The sequence below is a fragment of the Phoxinus phoxinus genome (assembly GCF_949152265.1).
Source record: "Phoxinus phoxinus genome assembly, chromosome: 18".
Lineage (NCBI taxonomy): Eukaryota > Metazoa > Chordata > Actinopteri > Cypriniformes > Leuciscidae > Phoxinus > Phoxinus phoxinus.
In genome coordinates this window covers 4831306-4851986 of record NC_136893.1, presented here as the reverse complement: position 1 = coordinate 4851986, position 20681 = coordinate 4831306, and the positions used below count along the sequence as shown (strand labels likewise).

General features: G+C 36.0%; 1 protein-coding gene across 1 annotated transcript; it reads right to left on the bottom strand.

Annotated features, from left to right (window-relative positions):
• Positions 1 to 9067: 9067 nt before the first annotated feature.
• On the bottom strand, positions 9068 to 20442 carry cltrn (collectrin, amino acid transport regulator). The gene is made up of 6 exons (XM_079588342.1): positions 20256 to 20442; positions 18501 to 18559; positions 18268 to 18365; positions 14225 to 14341; positions 13509 to 13703; positions 9068 to 10838 (listed from the first exon to the last, which is right to left on the bottom strand). Exons 1-6 carry the CDS (start codon positions 20317 to 20319, stop codon positions 10697 to 10699), a joined length of 675 nt encoding a protein of 224 aa, XP_079444468.1. The 5' UTR covers positions 20320 to 20442; the 3' UTR covers positions 9068 to 10696.
• Between the last annotated feature and the right edge of the window lie 239 nt (positions 20443 to 20681).

Below are 20681 nucleotides of genomic sequence, written 5' to 3'. Positions count from 1 at the left end.
GTAGCTGTGCTCTTACTCTTTCCCCTGGGGAAATACACAACATGTGCTTAATTATTTCTACAGATGCCAAAACAACAGACAGACTGTTAAATCGCCAATTACGCTGGTTGCTACATTTATTTATTTAGTGTTTATCCATTTATCCTTTCAAAACATGTAAACCGCTGTCTTCATGGTTGCTAATGCTAAGTAAAAACAAAAACAAGCAAATAAGAATCCGGATAATTGCAATTGACCTCAAAAGTCACTCATCACAACTCTTAGTATTGAAATAAATGCTAATCTACCGCAGCTTTCCTCAGGGATGCTTCTTTCAGAAGATGTGCTTCTCCATCACTGTGATCTAAAATCCACCCATCTGAACGTTTAAATTATGTCAAAAAGTTTAGGATAGGTGCTATGATTGAATATGACTAGAAGTTTTAACAACAGTCTAGTAAGATAAATGATCATCTGTTAATGATTTAAATAGTTATCTTGTGTCAGCTGGCAGCAAGGGGTCGCCAAGCCTGCAACTAATTTTCATGATGGATGGTGGAATTCAATTACCCTTAATCTGTAATTAAAGTGAGAAGAGGCAGCCAGTGGCTGTGATTTATTACATCAGAAATGTTGGAGACACAATCAGGATAGCAATCTATAATTGTATATGTGAGAAGGGTCGCTCGCCTTATCCGAGTTTCTTTTTTGAGTAAAAACCTTTTTATGATCTACACTTAAAAATAAAGGTTCTTACTGGCCTTTAACATAGATGGAACCTTTTAAAGCTCAAAGATGCTTAGATTATTACATTTGCGAGTCTTTTATTCTCAATTGTGACACATATCAGAGTGAAACTGCCTTTTGAACAAGAAAAATGGTACGGCGGGACTTAATTTGTTCATGCGGAATTGATTGGAATGATAGTGGTTTGCTATTGGCGGATCTCATGTGAGTGACAGGTTGCCCCGCCCTCATCATCAGAGAAGAGATGTCGCTGAAAGAGGGAGGGGAAGTTATATTGATTAAAGATTACGAGGCACATGAATTAAAAATAATAATGAGGATGTGCACGGATACATTCCATAATTGTCAACATAATTGGTGACTTGGTTCTTTTCACTGAAACTCAAAGGTACCCCCTTTTGGAAACTTTATTTTTAAGAGTTGAGAAAACTTCCAGTACCAGTGCTTTAAAGAACCCAGAAACGAATATACCGATCGGAAGCTGTAATGTCACATCAAGAACTTTTTTTTTAGCTCTACAGAACGTCATGAACTCCATTCAGTGAAAAATTAGGTTGCGATGAGTCCTTATATAAGAGTGTGAAGAACATTCCATGATGCCTTTGCAATTCTTTATCGGAATGTTCACCGCGTGGAAGTTGAAGAATAAAGAATGTGAAGGTTTTTCAATATCGCGGCCAATTTTGGAACATTTCTAAGTGCATAAATACGACGTCTTGCCAGGTCTGGGATATCTAGCTCTGAGCAGGCACTGGAGATTTGCAGTGGTGTCAAATGATGTCAAGCCACTGGCTTATTTCACCAAGGTGTTTCACCAAGTGCTGCTGGGATTTTTTTCTGCCTGCTGTCACCAGACTGTACAACGCCTCCTCATCTTCCGGTCCTCACAGGAGTCTGGGCTGCTTCCCCAGTCACGATTAATGACGCCGTCTCGGCTCCTGGTGCTTGTGCAGTTGAGGACTGAGCGCTTTACAGTCATGCTGCGGTTTATGCATCAAACATCATTTTGGGGTTCTGTAGCGTCCGATTCAGTGAATCACTTAGTGTGGACATGCACTGATTCAGTGAGTCTTATGTTTTTTGTCTTCTTTTTTTGTACTACATTTCATTGCGGTTGGATGGATGAAAGTATGAAACGACCAACCGACGTCCAAACAAACCAATTATTAAATGAACTCAATTACGGGGACAGAATTAAACTTGCACATACACTACTGTTCAAAAGTTTGGTCTTTTTCATGCATTAAATTGGGCAAACATGACAGTAAAGACATGTGACAATATTACAAAAGATTTCTATTTCAAATAAATGCTGTTCTTTTTAACTTTCTGTTCATCAAAGAATCCAGATTTTTGTTTTTTTCAGCGTTTACACAAAAATATGAAGCAACACAACTGTTTTCAACATTGATAATAATAATAAATAAACCAAATCATCATATTAGGATGATTTCTGAAAGATCATGTGACACTGAAGACTGGAGTAATAATGCTTAAAATTCAGCTTTGATCACAGGAATAAATTACATTTTACAATATATTCATATAGAAAACTGTTATTTTAAATTGAAATAATATTTCACAATATTATTTCTTTTTCTGTATTTTTGATCAAATAAGCACAGCCTTAGAAGAGAATTCTTTCAAGAACATATAAACTTAAAGTCGAAACAGTAATGAACAACTGCAAATACTTTGCTATAAAAAGACAACTTAAATTGGACATAAATCAGGGAATCATTTTACATTTCCATGGACTGTCCGATCAAAATGATTCATTGGAATGAACTGGACTTTCAAACACATAAAAAAAAAAATCTTTCAGACCTCAAACCTTTTAACGGTAGTGTTAGTTTACACTGAATACAACTAGAAACTACATTCATAAATCATAATATAATTTTATATTCTCTCACTATAAAAAAGAAGACCTAAAATGCCACTTGAATCAGTTCATGTCTGAACAAACGCTCGCTCGGTGATCAAAGTCTTGTCAAGTTATACAATTTGTTGGAAAACAAATCGCATGCCAATTTAATGCTGAATGTAAGTTATCAGCTAGAAAACACAATAACACCAGGCCCCTTAATAAAATAAAAAATTAAGACGCAACGAATCTTCACCACTCAATTGCAGTTTTAAATCATTTCAATACAGCTGCCATTAAACTTCATTAGCTTCTCTGTGAAATTAAAAAATCATGGAACTATAAAATAACTGGCAGTATCTTGCAGCTAGAAATCTAGTTTATGAGAAAACAAAAGGAGAGTTAGTGAATATAATCACTCCATAATGGCACTTTAATGACGATCAATATTGCCCAACAGGTTCCTGTCATCTTCAGTGAGATGAGTCTGAGGAGGCTCTTTAGTTACACACAACTACAAAACATTACAATACAATACTTACCTGTTCCTAATTAAACATACAAGTTTAAAGGGATAGTTCACCCAAAAATGAAAATTCTGTCAGTAATTACTCAATTAACAATGTGAAGGCCCAGAAAGGTAGGAAAGACATCGTTAAAATAGCCCATGTGACTCCAGTGGCTCAACCTTAATTTTGTGAAGCGACGAGAATACTTTCTGTGCGCCAAAACAACTGAATAATGACTTTATTCAACAATTTCTTCTCTTCCGTATCAGTCTCCGACACGCGTTCACGAGAGCGCCACGACAAGAAGTCTCTCCTGCTCACTAAGGCTGTATTTATTTGATTGAAATACAGTAAAAACAGCAATATTGTGAAATATTATTATAATTTAAAATATAATTTATTCCTGTGATCAAAGCTGATTTTCCAACATCATTACTCCAGTCTTCAGTGTCACATGATCCTTCAGAAATCATTCTGATATGGTGATTTGATACTCATTATCAATAATAGTTATTTTTAAATAGTTATTTTTATTATTATCAATGTTGAAAACCTACTTTTGTTTTTGTTGCTTAATTTAAAAAATATATTTTTGGAAAAAGTGATACTTTTTTTCAGGATTCCTTGATGAATAGAAAGTTCAAAAGAACAGTATTTATTTGAAATATAAATCTTTTGTAACAATATAAATGTCTTTACTGTCACTTTTGATCAATGTAATGTGTTCTCGCTAAATAAAACTTAAAAAAATGTTTAATCGCACTTACCCCAAACTATTGAATGCCACTGTATCTCAGTTTCCAGAAAATTATGAAGCAGCACAAAACTATTTTCAACATTGATAATAATAAAAAACGTTTCATGATTATCAAATCATCATATTAGAATGATTTCTGAAGGATCATGACTCTGAAGACTTCAGTAACGATGCTGAAAATTCATATTTTTTAATTACAGGAATAAATTACATTTGAAAATTCCAATAGAAAACATGTATTTTAAATTGTAATATTATTTCACAATAATATTTTACTGTATGTTTGATGCAGCCTTTTTCTTTTTTTCTTAATCTTAATTTTTCCAAACTTTCCAGACATATAGAAAATGGAAATAATAATAATAAAAAAATGTATGCATCCCATTCTTTGAGAATGGTGTGTAATCATATGCCAGCAGACTAAATGTATATTTAGATATTTCATATTTGGAGCCACTTGAGATCATATCTGGTTCTCTGAGCTCAAAGGCCAGACATAATAGCAGGTAAATCATTTTAATGGTCGCATAACGGCAGGCAGGTATATGACATTACACCTGTTTCAGCTTTGTAAATGTCATGGTTTATGAACACAGCGACATATCTCCTGATTTTATGTTTATATGATGACTCATAGTTAAAGATCTTCCCAAACTCATTTGCGTTATAATGTCTGCAGAACTTTGTCCCCTGCTGTTCTCGAGGTAAAGCGATTGTGTGCACGTGCTGTGACTGGCATGCACTTATTATAGTCATATTTTCAAATATCATCTTTTTCACTGTGATTAATTCTAGAACTGACTGTTTCCATGGTGATATTCAAATGACTTGACATCAATTTTCCTAACTTTTCTTTGATGCTACATCGTTAAGATCACATATAACCGCCGACACCTTTGAGATCTCACTGCGTGGCAACTGTTGTTTCACAGTAACACAATTTAGCATCAGGTTAATGCGTAACCAAATTTAGCTCTCATCCCCGTGGAACTAACGTCTATCTAAACTCATCTTTAAAAAAAGGTTGTGACATTCTTGAAATTGATTCGAAAAACTCTCTTATTGCTTTAATATAAGCACGATCAACTTGTGTTTTGATTCTTTGTCTCATTTTAATATGCCGTTTGATGCTGTAAATTACACTGTAAGTGAGTTTAGCCAACATTATATGCTTTTAAAATAGAAAGGTAAATGGCAATTTTGCAGGTTATTGTTCTTATCGCAAAAGCAGAGGTGTACATGTCAAACACACGCTGCTTTAGGCTGAGATACGCTTCATAAAGAAGATTAGGCGACTAGATTAGACACAGTCAATTAAATGCACTTTAAATGCTATTATTAATGCAAATGCACAAGCACAATCCTTCTGGCAGATGTACAATGGGAAGAATACATTATGTATGGATGTAACAGAAAAACAATCAAAGGGTGTTATTCATTAGGATGCCAGAAAATTCAGTTTTCAGTGTTTATGGCTTTATCAAAGAGCAAAAGCAGAATGTGAGATTGCACAAGCCTTGAAAAGTCATTTCAATGTATTGAAAAAAATACAAGAACAACAGCAACAACAAAAAAAAAAACAAATTGGGATGCGAATACAAGGAAGGTGAATCATGTCACATAAAAACCATAAATTCCAGCTGTGCATCTTTACAGATGTTTGCCAGTCATCAGCTCCGATGGGAGTTTAATATTTGCATCGGTTTTATCTCCTTCACACTCGCCTGGAAAAGTACAACATGAAAGCATTGACTCATTCAATTTATTAACAATGCTGGGTACATTACTTACAAATTGTAGTCCCTTAATGAATACAGATTACATGATGAAAGCTGTAGTAACTACACATTTTAGGTAACATAATCGGACTAATTTTTGATTACTTTTGACCTAGCATGCTTATCACATAGATTTAAATAGGATAATCTTGTACCATTTTGATATAAAATACAAAAAAAGAAAAAATTATGTTGAAAATGTTTAAGTAATAATTAAGTAAGTAAACAATTATTTATTAACAATAATTAAAGTAATAATTAAAAACGTATAAAATGTGCAATTCAAATAAATCTCAATGCCTCTCAATTTTCTGCATTAGGCTGTTTTAAAATGGAAATAATCAATTAATTATGAATCATTTACTACCATTTTGTGAATATTCAGTAATCATGTAAGGCTAATCAATAAAAATGTAACTTTAGTATGATTATGAGTATTTTAAAACATCTAATTACACGTATATACATTTTGGAATCTGATTATGTAATCCAGATTGCATATTACATAATAATATGTACTACCCAACACTGTATATGAACAACCTTAGAGACGTTCAAATGTGACTCTTGAGCAACGCGATAGCAACACAGAGGTTCGATTCCCAGCGGATAATAAAACAGTGTAAATCACTTTGGAAAGCATCTGCCAAATGCATAAAAACAAAAATGTAAGACATGGTGGAAACCTTCAATATGGATGGAGAAGCATAGTGGTTATCAATATGGAGAAACATAGTGGGATTCTCATTCATGATGGAGAGTCAGAGAAAAATCTTTTTCATGGTAAATTTATTCGTAAATGAAATCCAGATGGGATTTGTAATTAAATTAAAGTCATTTGCACTCTTATGGTGGAAGTTATTCATCATTAAAGCTCTACAAGTATAAAATATAAGTGAAACACACTGATTTTTATAACTATTGTGACCAGTCTAATCATAAAACATAAAATAAAGCCGTTTTAATACAAAATCAGATGTCAAATAAATGTACTGGCATTAAAAATACTTTGATTTATTATAAATACAATACAATTAGTCTATGAATTCCATATATTCAATATTGTATGAACCCCACTAAATATTTCATTGTTTTTCTAAAGTTATAAATGCAATATTTACATTTTAATTGCTGTCAAAACAAAGATATTCAGCGCTTCATTGTGTATCCCAACATAAAAATGACAAGTTTAGTTATTACAAATTCAGGGTTTGAACCTTCGCCCTTTTAGTTAGCAGCCGAGTTCATTAACCATTACCTGAAGAACTTCGGTAGGACTCTAGTGATGATCTATTGTATTGGTCTCTGTGTTCTTACAGGGCATCAATACAATAATGAGCTTTCTGGTGATATCGGTCCAATATCTCCCTGTGACTGTAGCCCTGCGTGCGGCTCCTGAAGATGGAGGATCCAATTAGAGGAAGAGCGTGCCGTAAATCTCAAGATAGAAACGTTCTCAGAAGCTCAACATCTAATATTCCTCAGGGAGATCTTCTCTTAATATTCTTCAATCTTCTTTCTCACTCAGTGGAGGATCAAATCAATTAAAGTAGTTGAAGTGTGATGGATGCACGAACCCACATATCGTAAGGGTAAAAAAAAAAAAAAAAAACACGCTTGTTTTTGACACTAGAAAATTGCCTAATCTGTTACTGTGTGGAAGCGTATCATATTTTCATCAATTATTGATTCTGTGTAATAATTCATTAAACAATGTTGCTGAATAAACAGGCAGATGAGAGCATAATTCAGACGTCAGCATTTGCTATGGATTACCCTGTAGCATTGTCAGCTAAATTATAAACCTCATGAAATGCTTTGATGAGCACAGTTTTTTTTTTTCCTGAGTTCAATTATTTTTTCTATTTGAACTGGACGTTGAGGGCAGGACATATTGCAAAAAAATTGATTTTAAAAATGTTCGTCAGCTTTTAGTAGTACACTAGTATATTTATCTGTCAGCCAGCTAACAGGGAACGTTCTGGAACTTTGAACTCAGAACGCTCAGAATCCTGCCAGAGATTCAAAGTTCCAGAATGTTCCGGCAAGGTTCTCTCAAAGTTAAGAACAAACATTTGTTCAGTAACGTTAATAGAATGTTCATTCAAAGTTATCTGGTCTTTAATGACGTTTGCAAAAAAATTACCTTGAAAACATTATTTATACATTGTTTATGGAACGTTTTTTTTTTTTGTCTGAAACGTTTTGTTATAAACTGGACTGTTTATCATTCACACAACCAAGAAAAAACATTTTTAAAACATAAAAAAAAAAAAAAGATGTTTTAAACGTTCAGGGATCATTCAGAAATAATGGTTTCATATCTAAGTGGGAACATTACCAAAACGTTCTGTTAGCTGGGCAGCTGCAAAACTCTAGTCTGGGAAAACCCTGACGAACTTCCGGCAAATTTGAGATTTACTCTGCAAGTCCGTCTGGCCAAGACCCCATTCAAGCCCATTTCCAATTTTTCCAAATCGAGGCTCCAATCACAAACGTTGAGGCGGGCTTTACACGATGACGATTGGTTTTAGGTCTATCCAATTCGCCTTTGGCTAAGCCACGCCCTAGAATGTAGATTGACCAATCACAGCGCAGCCAAGAACGAGCTCCCACAGAGGGTCCGACATTTTTCACAGCGCTCCATTGACTTTAACACGGCCGTCTCATATTTTTGGTCTCGGCAGGCTATTACCGTCGTAGTTTTATCAAAAATATGGTTAAACGTTGTGCCGGGGGCATTTGTAACACAGATACGCGTTTCCCAGAGAGGTTGGAGGTGGGTGTCCGTTTTTTTCCCTTCCCAAAACCGAAGTAAAATACTGACAAGTGTGGTCTTTGGATTAAACTGTGTGGACGTCCTCAGTCAGCGAAACCCCTCAAGGATCAACAACACACTTTTGTGTGCTCTATTTTTGCTGTTAACCTTACTGTGAAGTTATACTAGTTACACAGTTTTATGCTGTTTAGGTTTATGATTTCGGTTCTCTGCCCTAATTGTTGATACGCTAGCACACGCTGCTAATAAATACAACTTTATACTTGCGTAGTCCATTTGCTTTGTAAATAATAACGATTATAGAAGTGAATAGACCCCTACCCAGCTTTGCATGAACAGTGTTTCTCCTGATATTGTTAGTCCCAGCCTATCTCCATTAGGATATGCGGTGGTTCATTTTTTTGACTTTGACCGTTATGCTTTTGCCTCTATTTGGCTTGTTGTTGCTTGCGTTTCACCGGTATGTCTTGAATAAAGCATTCGAACGCATACTGCAGCCCCTCTTGCCTACTTCTATCGGACACTTTATTTGCTGCTTTATAAAAGTTTGATAAAATTTCAGCAGGAAGAGCCGTCACAGCATAAGCCATGTTGATACCAAACCAGAGCCCAGATGAAGTTGTCGGAGGTAGCAACAGTAACTAAGGGGGGCGGGGCTTAGCCAAAGGTGAATTGACCGTTCGCAAAGCCCCGCCCCCCTTAGCTACTGTCGCTATGTCCGACAAGCCACGCCGCTCTCACACACACACCATGTTCTCACGCAGTGAAAAATACATCGCGGAGCAGAGAGGAGACTGACAGTACTGGACAGACCAGGTTACTTTTCGGTTACTTTTGATATTAAACATATTAAACAAAGTCTCACCTTTCAAATTTTTGTAATTTTTTAAAAGAAATTTAAACAATAAATACCGTTTTGTGGCTCTTTAATGTGTCGTGACAGATCGCTGTAGAGCATCAGTTAAAGCTGCTCGTGAACCGATCATCTCTTCCTTCTAGTTCATTTATAGCATCAAATAAACATGAATGAACATCAGAAGGAATGTTGTTTTAACCGTGGAAAGGCGTCAGTACACTCCGTTTTTCAAGTTCAAATCCTCCCATGTTAATCTACTAACTCTCCTGACTGCTATGGGACAAAATGGCGGATGGCGAAGTATGATTGGTCAGATCACCTGTCAATCAAGCGCCCAGAGGCATCTGAGTGAGGTCCGTTGGTGACGCCCCTTTGAAAATGGGCTCGAAATGAACCTTCCCCAGACCCACTCTCAGTTACAACCGAGAAGGGTCTGGTGTCAACCAGGCTAGCAAAACTCAGTAACGCAATATTAAAATACTCAAACAATTTTATTTCTGTGCAGGCCAGCACAGTTTGTTTGTTATTCCCTAACAAACCCATTGTGTTTTATATTATGGGAAACAAATCATTTCAAATCATAAGGTTGCGCTACAAATAATCCTTATCCGTCAGTTTGACTGAATGAGCTGTACAATTACCTTCATGTTCTATTTCCAGACTTCAAGTCTTCAGACTTCAACGTGACACGGTATAACAAGAATATCTGGCAAGAACTCTTTTACAGTCGCTGGGTTTTTTTCCCTCCTGATTATTTCCTTTTTTCCTTTATATTCCGCTGTAACAGTATGAAGACGGATAACATATACTGTGCATTTATGGTCTGCTCTCCCGATTTAATTTACGATACATCTCATTAATAATTCACTGAAATGCACTAAGAATTTTTTCTCCTCAAATCCTCACGTCTCTTTCCAGGTTTGTTTTCACATGGATGCTTTCAAATGTAATTGTCTCCCGCTTTCCTTTCTAATCTTATATTATTATTAGCAATGTTTACTGGGATGTTATAGGTCAATATAATATTTATTGTCTGTCGCAATGCAAAAGTCAATTTGAATTATCTCTCAATGTTCCAGTTAATGAACATTTTTGATTAAGGCAACGCATGTTGCATAATACAGATATAAGATATTGAATTATTTATGGTCTGTTGTTAATGCTTTTACACTTTTAAATGTCCTTTTATTGTTCAATGGTGTGTAGAATAACGTCATCTCATTTTACCCAGTTTTTGAAAATGCTTATTACATTCATAGAGCGAATCTTTCGTTGATTGTTTACAGTTTAACGGAAGTTACTCCCATAATTTGTGCAAAGCATCATGGGGCGTGGGAAAAAGGTGAATAAATGAATATTCTTTGGGATATCTGAAGCCTTGTAGAGGTTATGTGATACTGAATGGCTTTACTTTGTCTCTGTGTCTACAGCTGGGTGAAGCGTTCGTCGCTGGAGAACGCTTGATTATAGACACCGTCTTTCCCTTTAAGGCTTGAAAGTGAGGTTCCGTTCTCTTTGACTATCCCGCCGTCCTCTTCTGCAAAACCAGCAGCTTTGTCTTTGGCTCTGCGGTGGATAAAGCATCATAAACAGGTCGGATCAGAATACAGGGAAGTAACATCAAGGTATGTTGGTATCTTAGGCCATGTTTACATCTGGGGCCCTACAGTATCTTGCACCCAGCACAATTGACTTTGTACGACGCATGTATCATTCCTATTTTGCACCCGCGCACAGCAGACTTTTCCCTCCACAGACGCACGTCGGTAAATTAGGGAATGAACGTGCACTCCCGGGGGCGGTTCAGCGAAAAGAGGAGGCGTGTTCCGGCGCAAATGTTCCCTGGTGCTATTTTGCAGTTTTAAAAAACAATTCCGCCACTGAAAAAACCCAGTCTAAAGACAGTGGCGCGTTGCGCGTTAGTCATATGCTATTTTAAGGGCGCGTGCTTGGCCATTATGTAGCGTGAACAATGCGCATTCACTTTGATTCTCTAATCTAATCAGACGCAGCAGTTTTCATTTTTGCAAATCATACATTATTACAAGGAAAAATATTAACACACGAGGGAAATCATTGTTGTGTCCGTGAAAATGTGAAAAAAAAATAGGCATACATCTAGCTTACACATTTAAATGTATACGCCTGTTTAACCGAAGCTAATTTGGGTGGGTTTCTCCCATCATCCTCATACAATGTCACTTCTCTGTGTTTTATGGCTCTGACGAGAACGTCGGTCTCCTCGGCTGTGAACTGCTCCTGGCGTGCGCTGGCAAATCCGCCGTTATAATAGCAATCCGCCATGGAACAAGCGCGCCGGCTCTCAAATGGAATGTGAGAGGACGCTCTGATTGGTTTATTTCACGTTACGCCCAAACCACACCTATGAGTATTGAAGCTACTTCAGACCAAATCATTTTCGATTTAAGGGATCCACCCACAAAGTTACTTGCGTTTCACGTTTGATACTTGCGTTTCAGATAAAATAGGGCCCCTGTAATTAAGATGTTTTGGTCGATCGGATCAGAAGTGGACAACGCTAAATACAGGAGTAAACGGGGTCTAAAACGCTTTGAGCTTGTCCACTTTCAACCACTTCCAGAGTTAGTCGAAAACACATTCGACCGGATTGCTTTCGTAGTGTAAACGCTCATGTGTTCGAATGTGTTCAAACAGCCACAAAACACGTCTACTCTCCGCCTACTGACATAATACGTAAACATGGGAGGCGCTCTAGCCAGACGGGATTTAAACTATTTTGACTGAAGACCCAAGTTTGGTTTGAAGATGAAAAACGTACCAAGCACAATGTTCTCTCACCATTCCTGATTTCTAACACACACTCACGGCGCTCTACTGGTCTTGCGGCTGTCAAAGCAGAAACTAAAGCTGCTGCTCCCCGTATGTTTTTCCGTAGTCTCTGGTCGTGTTCATATGTAAATTGCGTGAGCTTATTTCATCCATTAGATTGAAAGATCTGAAAAAGCCCAAACTTTTACCCGCCCATAGACCCTCCCCTCGAAGAAATCAGGACAGAAGTGGTTGAAAGTGGACAAAAGAGATGGATTAAAACACCAGGTGTAAACGTGAATGTGTCTCCCTCGTACTTGTGATCCGATTGACCAAAACACATCTGAATACCAGGTGTAAACAGGGTCTTGAAGACATCCAACAGTTTTACAGAGGGACCATCGACTTCACATTTTCACACCCCTAAACATGACGCATTAAAACATTTTACCAACCCCAAATTTTTTAATGGTAGAGTTGAAACAGAAATGAACAACTGCAACCCATTATTGGTATACAGGTGCAACTCGAAAAATTAGAATTTCGTGCAAAAGTTCATTTATTTCAGTAATTCAACTTAAAGGTGAAATATATTATATAGACTCATTACATGCAAAGTGAGATATTTCAAGCCTTTATATGTTCAAGCCTGTTCATTTTGATGATTATGGCTTACAGATATGAAAAACTTTTCACAATATTCTAATTTTGAATTTGAGGTTTTCATAAGCTGTAAGCCATAATCATAAAATGTATAACAAATAAAGGCTTGAAATATCTCACTTTGCATGTAATGAGTCTATATAATATATTAGTTTCACCTTTTAAGTTGAATTACTGAAATAAATGAACTTTTACACGATATTCTAATTTTTTGAGTTTCACCTGTAAAATTAACTTAAATGATTCGTTGGAATGAACTGGGGTAAAACTGTATAGACCTTATACGGCAAAGAAATTCGAATTTTGTCTTTAAACTTGATTTTGCGGTAGCTCTGTATATTTCTATGGCATTAGAGTAATTAGCTAGTGAAGTGGATTTACTTATTGTAGAGTTAACGAAATGTATCATGAGGATTGTAACGTTTGAAACGGATGTCATAACAAATGTCAGTAGACCGGGAAGATTTTAAGACAAGCGGTTCATTCATAAATCCGTAAGATCTCACCTTCATGCGGTGAAAATACAAACCGGAAGACCGAACACAACGGACGGATCTACATAAGGTCTATACAGTACATATGAGAAAGGACAGCTTAATATTTACTTTAGTTTGCTCTGCTGCAATGTGATGACACATATACGAAAGCTTAGACTAAATCTGATCAGTTGTGGGCACAGGAGATTAAATGTGTGGTTAAACCTCAGTCAGTCTTGTCATCAGATCACCTGAGATTGATGTTAATAATTTAAATGAAACGATCTGCCAAAAGAACATTACTGACCGTCGTCTTTTGCTAACTGTAGACATCAGTAAAGCCATGATCCCCACAGCCACAGCCCCCATGACCACACCAAACACGATGAGCCATGGAGGAGTGTCGTATTTGATCGGGGCCGCCAGCGTCGGCGGGATTCCCACGAACTCCAGGGTCATGTCCGATAACAGGAACGCATTGTTTATGCGATGCTTACTCAACCTGGAATTATAAATCATGCGTTAGGGAATCTGGAAAGCTAAAGGATAATCATCACAGATCTAGATGACCTATCCACCTTATCTTGCAAGACAGAAGTGAATGTGAGTTTAATGAGGTTCTAATTAAAACCCTAGGGTTTATGACTCAATTTTAATGAATGCTTTATGCCAAAAAGGTTTTATATGGAGAAATGTCTTAAATGACTGCAAAATATTTTAGTTTAACAGGTATTTAAAAAAAATGTCTAGTGAGAAAGTATGTCGCGACCTGTTTAATTTATAAAATATAAAATATTACCTGCAAAAATAGTTTAAGATTTGAAAAACACTCGTGCACATTAAATACAGTTAAGCACACAAGGATAGATGCTTGTATTGTAAGCATTCAGCAAGGCGACTCAATTGGAGTGTTTAAAACAGCCGTTTTTGCTATATGTCACGTTGATGCCCATGTGCAGTCAGTTAGTGAGCTATCTGCACATAAAGCCGAAACCTATAACCTGCAGCACAGCATTGACTCACCTCACTGCACGCTCCACTTGTTCTTTGGGGATCGGTTGGGTTGGGTCATCTGGTGACGTCACCACGAACACGAACGACACTCTTTGCGTATCATTGCACACCAGTATGTTTGCAATACTGGAAAAGATTATTTAAATGAGAAAAATAGATGTAATCATTATTTGTCTGAGGCTAATAGTGTGGCTGGTGTTTGTTATGTGGGGAATTTGGTGCAGGAAAAATAAATGAAACTTTTTGTTGTAATAGAGAGCATGCACTGGAAATGATAAAACAGCCACATATACAAATATACACTTTTTGTCATTGATATGAGAAACAAAATTGTGAGATAATAAGGCTTTTTTTTTTTAGAATACATTTAGAAATTTGTGTTTATTAACTGCTTCTTAACTTCTTAATTGTTTTTTTGTTCATGTTTTAAATCTAATTTGTCTAATTTAAATCATCTAGTGTAAAATTGTGTGACATTATAAGGCTTTTTTTGTGAATATATATTAAACATTTTATTTCGTAATTGTTAACTAATTGTTTTTTTCATTTTCTAAATCTAATTAGTGTGTACTCATCTAGTGTTCGTCTAAAAGTTGACAAAGTTCACTTTTAGCAGTCACAAACATTTAAAATGTACAGTCTGGGAAAACAAAGATAAAATTGATGACTTTGATTTGATCAAATGCTCTTAATAATAAGATTGTCCCTTCTTCTAATATCACCTGTGTGACTGTGATGCTAAACCATTGGATATATTTATATATATATATATATATACTTTAAAAAATATTTATTTTCAACATATTATATGATGATGATGATAATCAAATCATCATATTATACTGATTTCTGAAGGATCATGTGACACTGAAGACTGGAGTAATGATGCTGAAAATTCAGCTTTGATCACAGGAATAAATTACATTTTAAAATATATTTAAATAGAAAAAAAGTCTGAAGTCTTATTATTTGATGCAGTTTTGCTTCTCAAGTAAATAAAAAAAAGTATCTTCTTTTAAGGATGCTTAGTTATTAAAAAAATAATTGCCAATAAATCATTCAATCCCATAATGTCAGTAGACTTGAGTTTCCCGGTTGTATGCTGGATGCAGCCAGTGAGAATCAGGCGTCTCATCAATGTAACATGATGCTGCAAAAGAACCACACGCTCCCTATCCAGCGTCCCGGCATCAATCAATACTGCGGTTCTCTCACAAACAAGCCTCAAGCATCTCTGCAACACTTCAGCTGTGAGATCTCACAATCGTTGGGGGCCGATATCTGGCTGGGAAAGGTTAACCGCAATTGATTTCCCTTGACCCATTAGCATCTATACCGGCCCGTAATTACACCCGTAAAAATTAATCAGTCTTGCTTTCCCTACAACTGAGAGCGGCTCAATTGCATGAATATAATTAAGGAGAAAAACATTTAATCCACTAAAACAAGACAGTCCTAAACATCATGCATTTTTCTTTTCACCTGTAGATGATCACTGTTATTATTAAATGTGTAAAATTACTGCTTAGGTTATAGGGCTTTGGTGATAATCCGTCATTACACAAAATTATATATACTAATCGCACATCATACCTCATTCGGAGAAAAAGCATGTAGATTCAGTGGACAGCAACGTTACCTGATATGTGATATTTTGTCAGATTTCATTTTAAAAATTATAATTTATCTCATCTTAATAGTCTTAATTAATGTCATTTGAAAGCTTTTTTGAATTATCTGTCAAATGAATAATATGTGATATAAATAACTCGGTTGAATCTATCACACAGAGCGTAACGCTTCATTTCACTATATTCACTAGCTTTGTGGAGCTTTATGAAAATACAGGTGAAACTCGAAAAATTAGAATATGGTGCAAAAGTTCATTAATTTCAGTAATTCAACTTAAGAGGTGAAACTAATATATTATATAGACTCATTACATGCAAAGTGAGATATTTCAAGCCTTTATTTGTTATAATTTTGATGATTATGGCTTACAGCTTATGAAAACCCCAAATTCAAAATTAAAGTATTATGAAAAGGCTTTCATAAGCTGTAAACCATAATCATCCAAATTATAACAAATAAAGGTTTGAAATATCTCACTTTGCATGTAATGAGTCTATATAATATATTAGTTTCAACTTTTTTAAGTTGAATTTCTGAAATAAATGAACTTTTGCACGATATTCTAATTTTTAGAGTTTCACCTGTACATTTTTGAAGCAATGTGAGCGGTACTTGCCTGTACAAAACTATGTGTTGTTGTTAGTGTTTCGCTATGGGATTTTTTTTCACATGTTTTAAACCCCGCTATAGGCGAAAATCATTGGTCTGAGCACAAATCATTGACATTATCCTAGGGCAAACAGAGAGGGAGGAGAAACATGGCAAAGTTTGCTACTTAGGGTTAGGAGTTTGTTCAAAATCCTTACTCTAAAAGAGAAAAAGAAAAGTAACTGGGAAAAAAAAAGCTACAACAAAGGCAAGAAGATAAGGAAGGCTGTTGAAATGCTGGTCTGGCCTGGAAGCTGATATAGATTTGCGTGTCAGCAGCGTAGCAATGGAATCTGAGGCCGTGCCGTCAAATTATTTGCCAAAGGGGAGGCATATAAATTGGAAAGAGGAGAGGGCCGTGATTGGAGCCTTGGGGGACACACCGCGTTAGACTGGAACAGTACATGATCTATGTTCCTCAATAGATACAAATTACTGCCTTGTGCTAAGAAATGATGTTAGCCAGAGGAAAACTCTTCCAGTGATGCCAATGGCTGATAAGCGGTGAGTAGAATATAACGGCAGACGAGCTCCAAAAACTGCCGGATATTAAGATTTCATGCTTGAAATGGAAAATACCTCCGTCATTTTTAATGTAACGTAAAGCGGTGTAATTTAACGTAATGTAATCTAACATAACGTAACACAAAACAATGCAAATCAATATAACATTATATAATCTTGGTTAATCTGAAATTGTTCACCAATCAATGTAATGAAAGAAACATAAAACAATGCAATGCAAAGCAATGGAGCTCAACGAAAGCAATGCAATGCAAAGCAATGGAGCTCAACGAAAGCAATGCAAAGCAATTTAAGGTCGTATACAGTAAACTTGCTTTATCTGAAAATGAACCCTTCTGTCATGTAATGTAACAATGGAATTCAGTGCAAAGCAATCACAACATAATATAATCTTGGTTTGTCTGAAATTGTTAACTCCTCTGCTATGTAATATAGTGTAATGCAATGTAACGTAAAGCAATGCAATGAATGCAAATAAATATGCAATGCAAAGCAATATACGGTAATATAAACTTGGTTTATCTGAAATTGTAAACTCCTCTGTCATGTAATATAACGTACTACAATGTAACAACGCAAAGCAATGCAACAGTGCAATGTGAAGCAATTCGAGATTAATACTGTACAGTATTAATCCCTGGGTTAAGGTTATCTTAATGTTCTCATTTGAATATTCATGAGATTAATAACATTGATAGGACAAGTACCGCATTCAAGGCCAGTTTTAATAACTACTTTTCCATCTGGAAATGTTGCCAAATAATTCACTTTAGTTGTCTCAAGTCCTCTGTAACACACCACCAGTTTCCCTCAGGTACCGAAAGTGCACGCAGCATTTGAAGTGTCTGCAGCTGTGCAAAGCACATGCATATTTAATGAAGCAAGCATCGAGGAAGCTTACGATTGGCTGTCTGTGTCTAAACAACCCATGTTGCATTTTATCACCTCAATGTTTCACACTGTTGCAACCGCTGACTGGTTTACAGCCTTGCCGGGACATTTGTTCCTGACAGTGATGACCAAATCTGACCCACTCTCCCCCACATGCATGACTAACAAAGAGATATGACTCCATAGCAGCCGTCAGCTCTTGCTAACCGGCTGTGGTCAAACCATTCCGCTCACGTTTTCAATCACAATCAAAGTGGTCATCGCACAAACAGCCATGGATTGACCAGTTTGGGTGTTGATTATCTTCTGTTAAGTGTGTGATCACGTCGTGTGTGGGAGAGTGGCGGTCTACTCACTTGTAGTTTGTTTCCTGATTAGATCGATTAGCGTGTATCCTCATCGCAAACGCCAGAGTAGATTGGAAGAGAAACATCTCACTCTTATTCCACTCATACTGAGAGAGAGAGAGAGAGAGAGAGAGAGAGAATTAAAAAATGTTTAATTATTTAACATACTGCACAGGAGATCAATATGCCTGAATAAAATTATGAAACTAAATGAAAAGAGGTGAAACAAAACCAAACCCTACTGCTTTATCTCCGAGGGCCGTCTTAATGCTGAGTCTGACTTTAAATCCATCTTTGCTTTCTACAGAGAGAGAGAGAGATAGAGAGTTTATTCACAAAAGAAGCTTGTGTTGTTGTTGTGTAGAGCCGTGTACGTCCTGTTCCTTCTGGGCTGATAAGGTTTCTACAGTGTGTCCTTATTTACCGTCCTCCTAAAAGATCCTCGTTTGGGAATTCATTCGTCACTTTATTTCTCCGTGGTTTCTCAAGATACCGAAGAGGATGAGATGAGATTAGATGCCAAACAAGAAACCGAGTCTGTATTTTTGGTCAGACAACAAAGTGGCATAATCAATTTTAGGATGCTTAGACGCTTTTCAGCCATGATTTTTTTTTTTTATCCTTATTTAAACTCTCTTGAAGTTTCATTTCACTGCGATTTCACACTCCCTCTGAACAGTTTCACTTTCTTCTTTCCCTAAAATGTATCCTTGAGTTCCCTTTTTCCAGGCGAATATCTCAAAAACGTCACAAAATAACAGTAAAAAAAGACAGTGAAGCCTATTTTAGGAGCATTATTATGTTTGCATCAAATGCAGGATTATCATTGTTAACTTAATCTGAACTCATAAACAACATTTTTGGTGAAACAAAATAAATGTTGAGTAAAACAAAATAAAATATAAATAAATAAATAAAACAAGGTAACATCTCATTTAGTGTAACTTAAAGTACTAAAATAACTAATAAATACATTTAGTTAATTAATATTATATAGACATATTCTAAAAACCTAATAAAATAACAAAATTAAACACAACAAAACTAAAAGCAAAGTGAAAACAGAAAATATTAAAAAAATAAATTCTAAAAAAAAAATATAATAAAAACATTGATTAAATGACATTTAAGCACATTTCCTGTAAAATTCTCATTATAATGCATATAGATATTTTATACATGACATTTAATAAGGCAGTACAAAATACTTGCAATTTAAATCATATATAATTGTTATTGTTTTGCATTACAGTCGCTACAATGAGATGTTTTCCCAAAAAGTATTATAATGAAATTTTGCTTGTTAATAGGGCTGCACGATATTGAAGAAAAGTGCGATAACTCGTTAAATAATGCAATATAAGTTACAATAATGTACAAAACTGAAATTGAATAATCAAACGTAAAAAATAAAGCTGTTTTTTATTCCCTGGATGAATTAAATAAACACTGATTCTTATTAATGCTATAAAAGTGATTCAGTCAAGAGCAGCGAGTGATTTTCTCTTTGATTTTCTCATAACCGACGCAAGTTTTCATATCGCGATATGCACATTTATGATATTTCGATATATTATGTAGTCCTACATGAAATTTTAAAAAATATATATATTTTTTTTGTATGTTTCTTATTTCTGTGTAATGAGTTTGAGCTGAAACATGACCAGGAATCTGTTCTTGGCATGTTTTTTGTGAGATCCTCCACTTTATTAATTATTGAACTGAAAAATACATTATTATCTGTAAATTCTCAATTGTAACTAGTTGAATACATTTTCTAGTATATCCACTACTATTCAGCCTCTGAAACGGCTCAAAGAGCGCTCCAGGTTTTCTTTCCACTGTGAAAAAAGACTGTGAGATTAAAAATGACTGCAGCTATAATCTATAGTGAGAACGGATGACCAACCCTCGGCAGGCGCAAACATCACAGGAACACAATTCACTCAAACAGACACCGTTTCTCACACACACACTTCCCGCTCGAGATGTTTTACCTTTACACAGATCTTGGGCTACCATGGGCGGCAGGAGTATCAGAAGAAGAACTGCGGTGCGCATCTCTGGATGTTCGGATGAACTTTAACACACTGAAGTCAGCGCTCAGAGATTAAAAACCGTTCAGGACATGAGATACAAAGGGCTGGACGGAGCCGCTTAATGGTTAAGCAATGACTAGACCTTCCTCCAGAGAGAGAGAGAGAGAGAGAGAGAGAGAGAGAGAGAGAGAGCAAACACCATAGTCTAAAAACTGTCAGCCGAGAACATAAATGTACATGTAAAAGGAGAGCTGCTTGCTTGGCTGGCTTGGATTGTTTCTGCTGTGAAATTATAATGGGAGTGTGTAAACAGCTCCACTGTTTGCTCTCAGGTCTGTGAGTGCATATGAACGTAAATGCGTATGATTTCTCTTCACCATAACA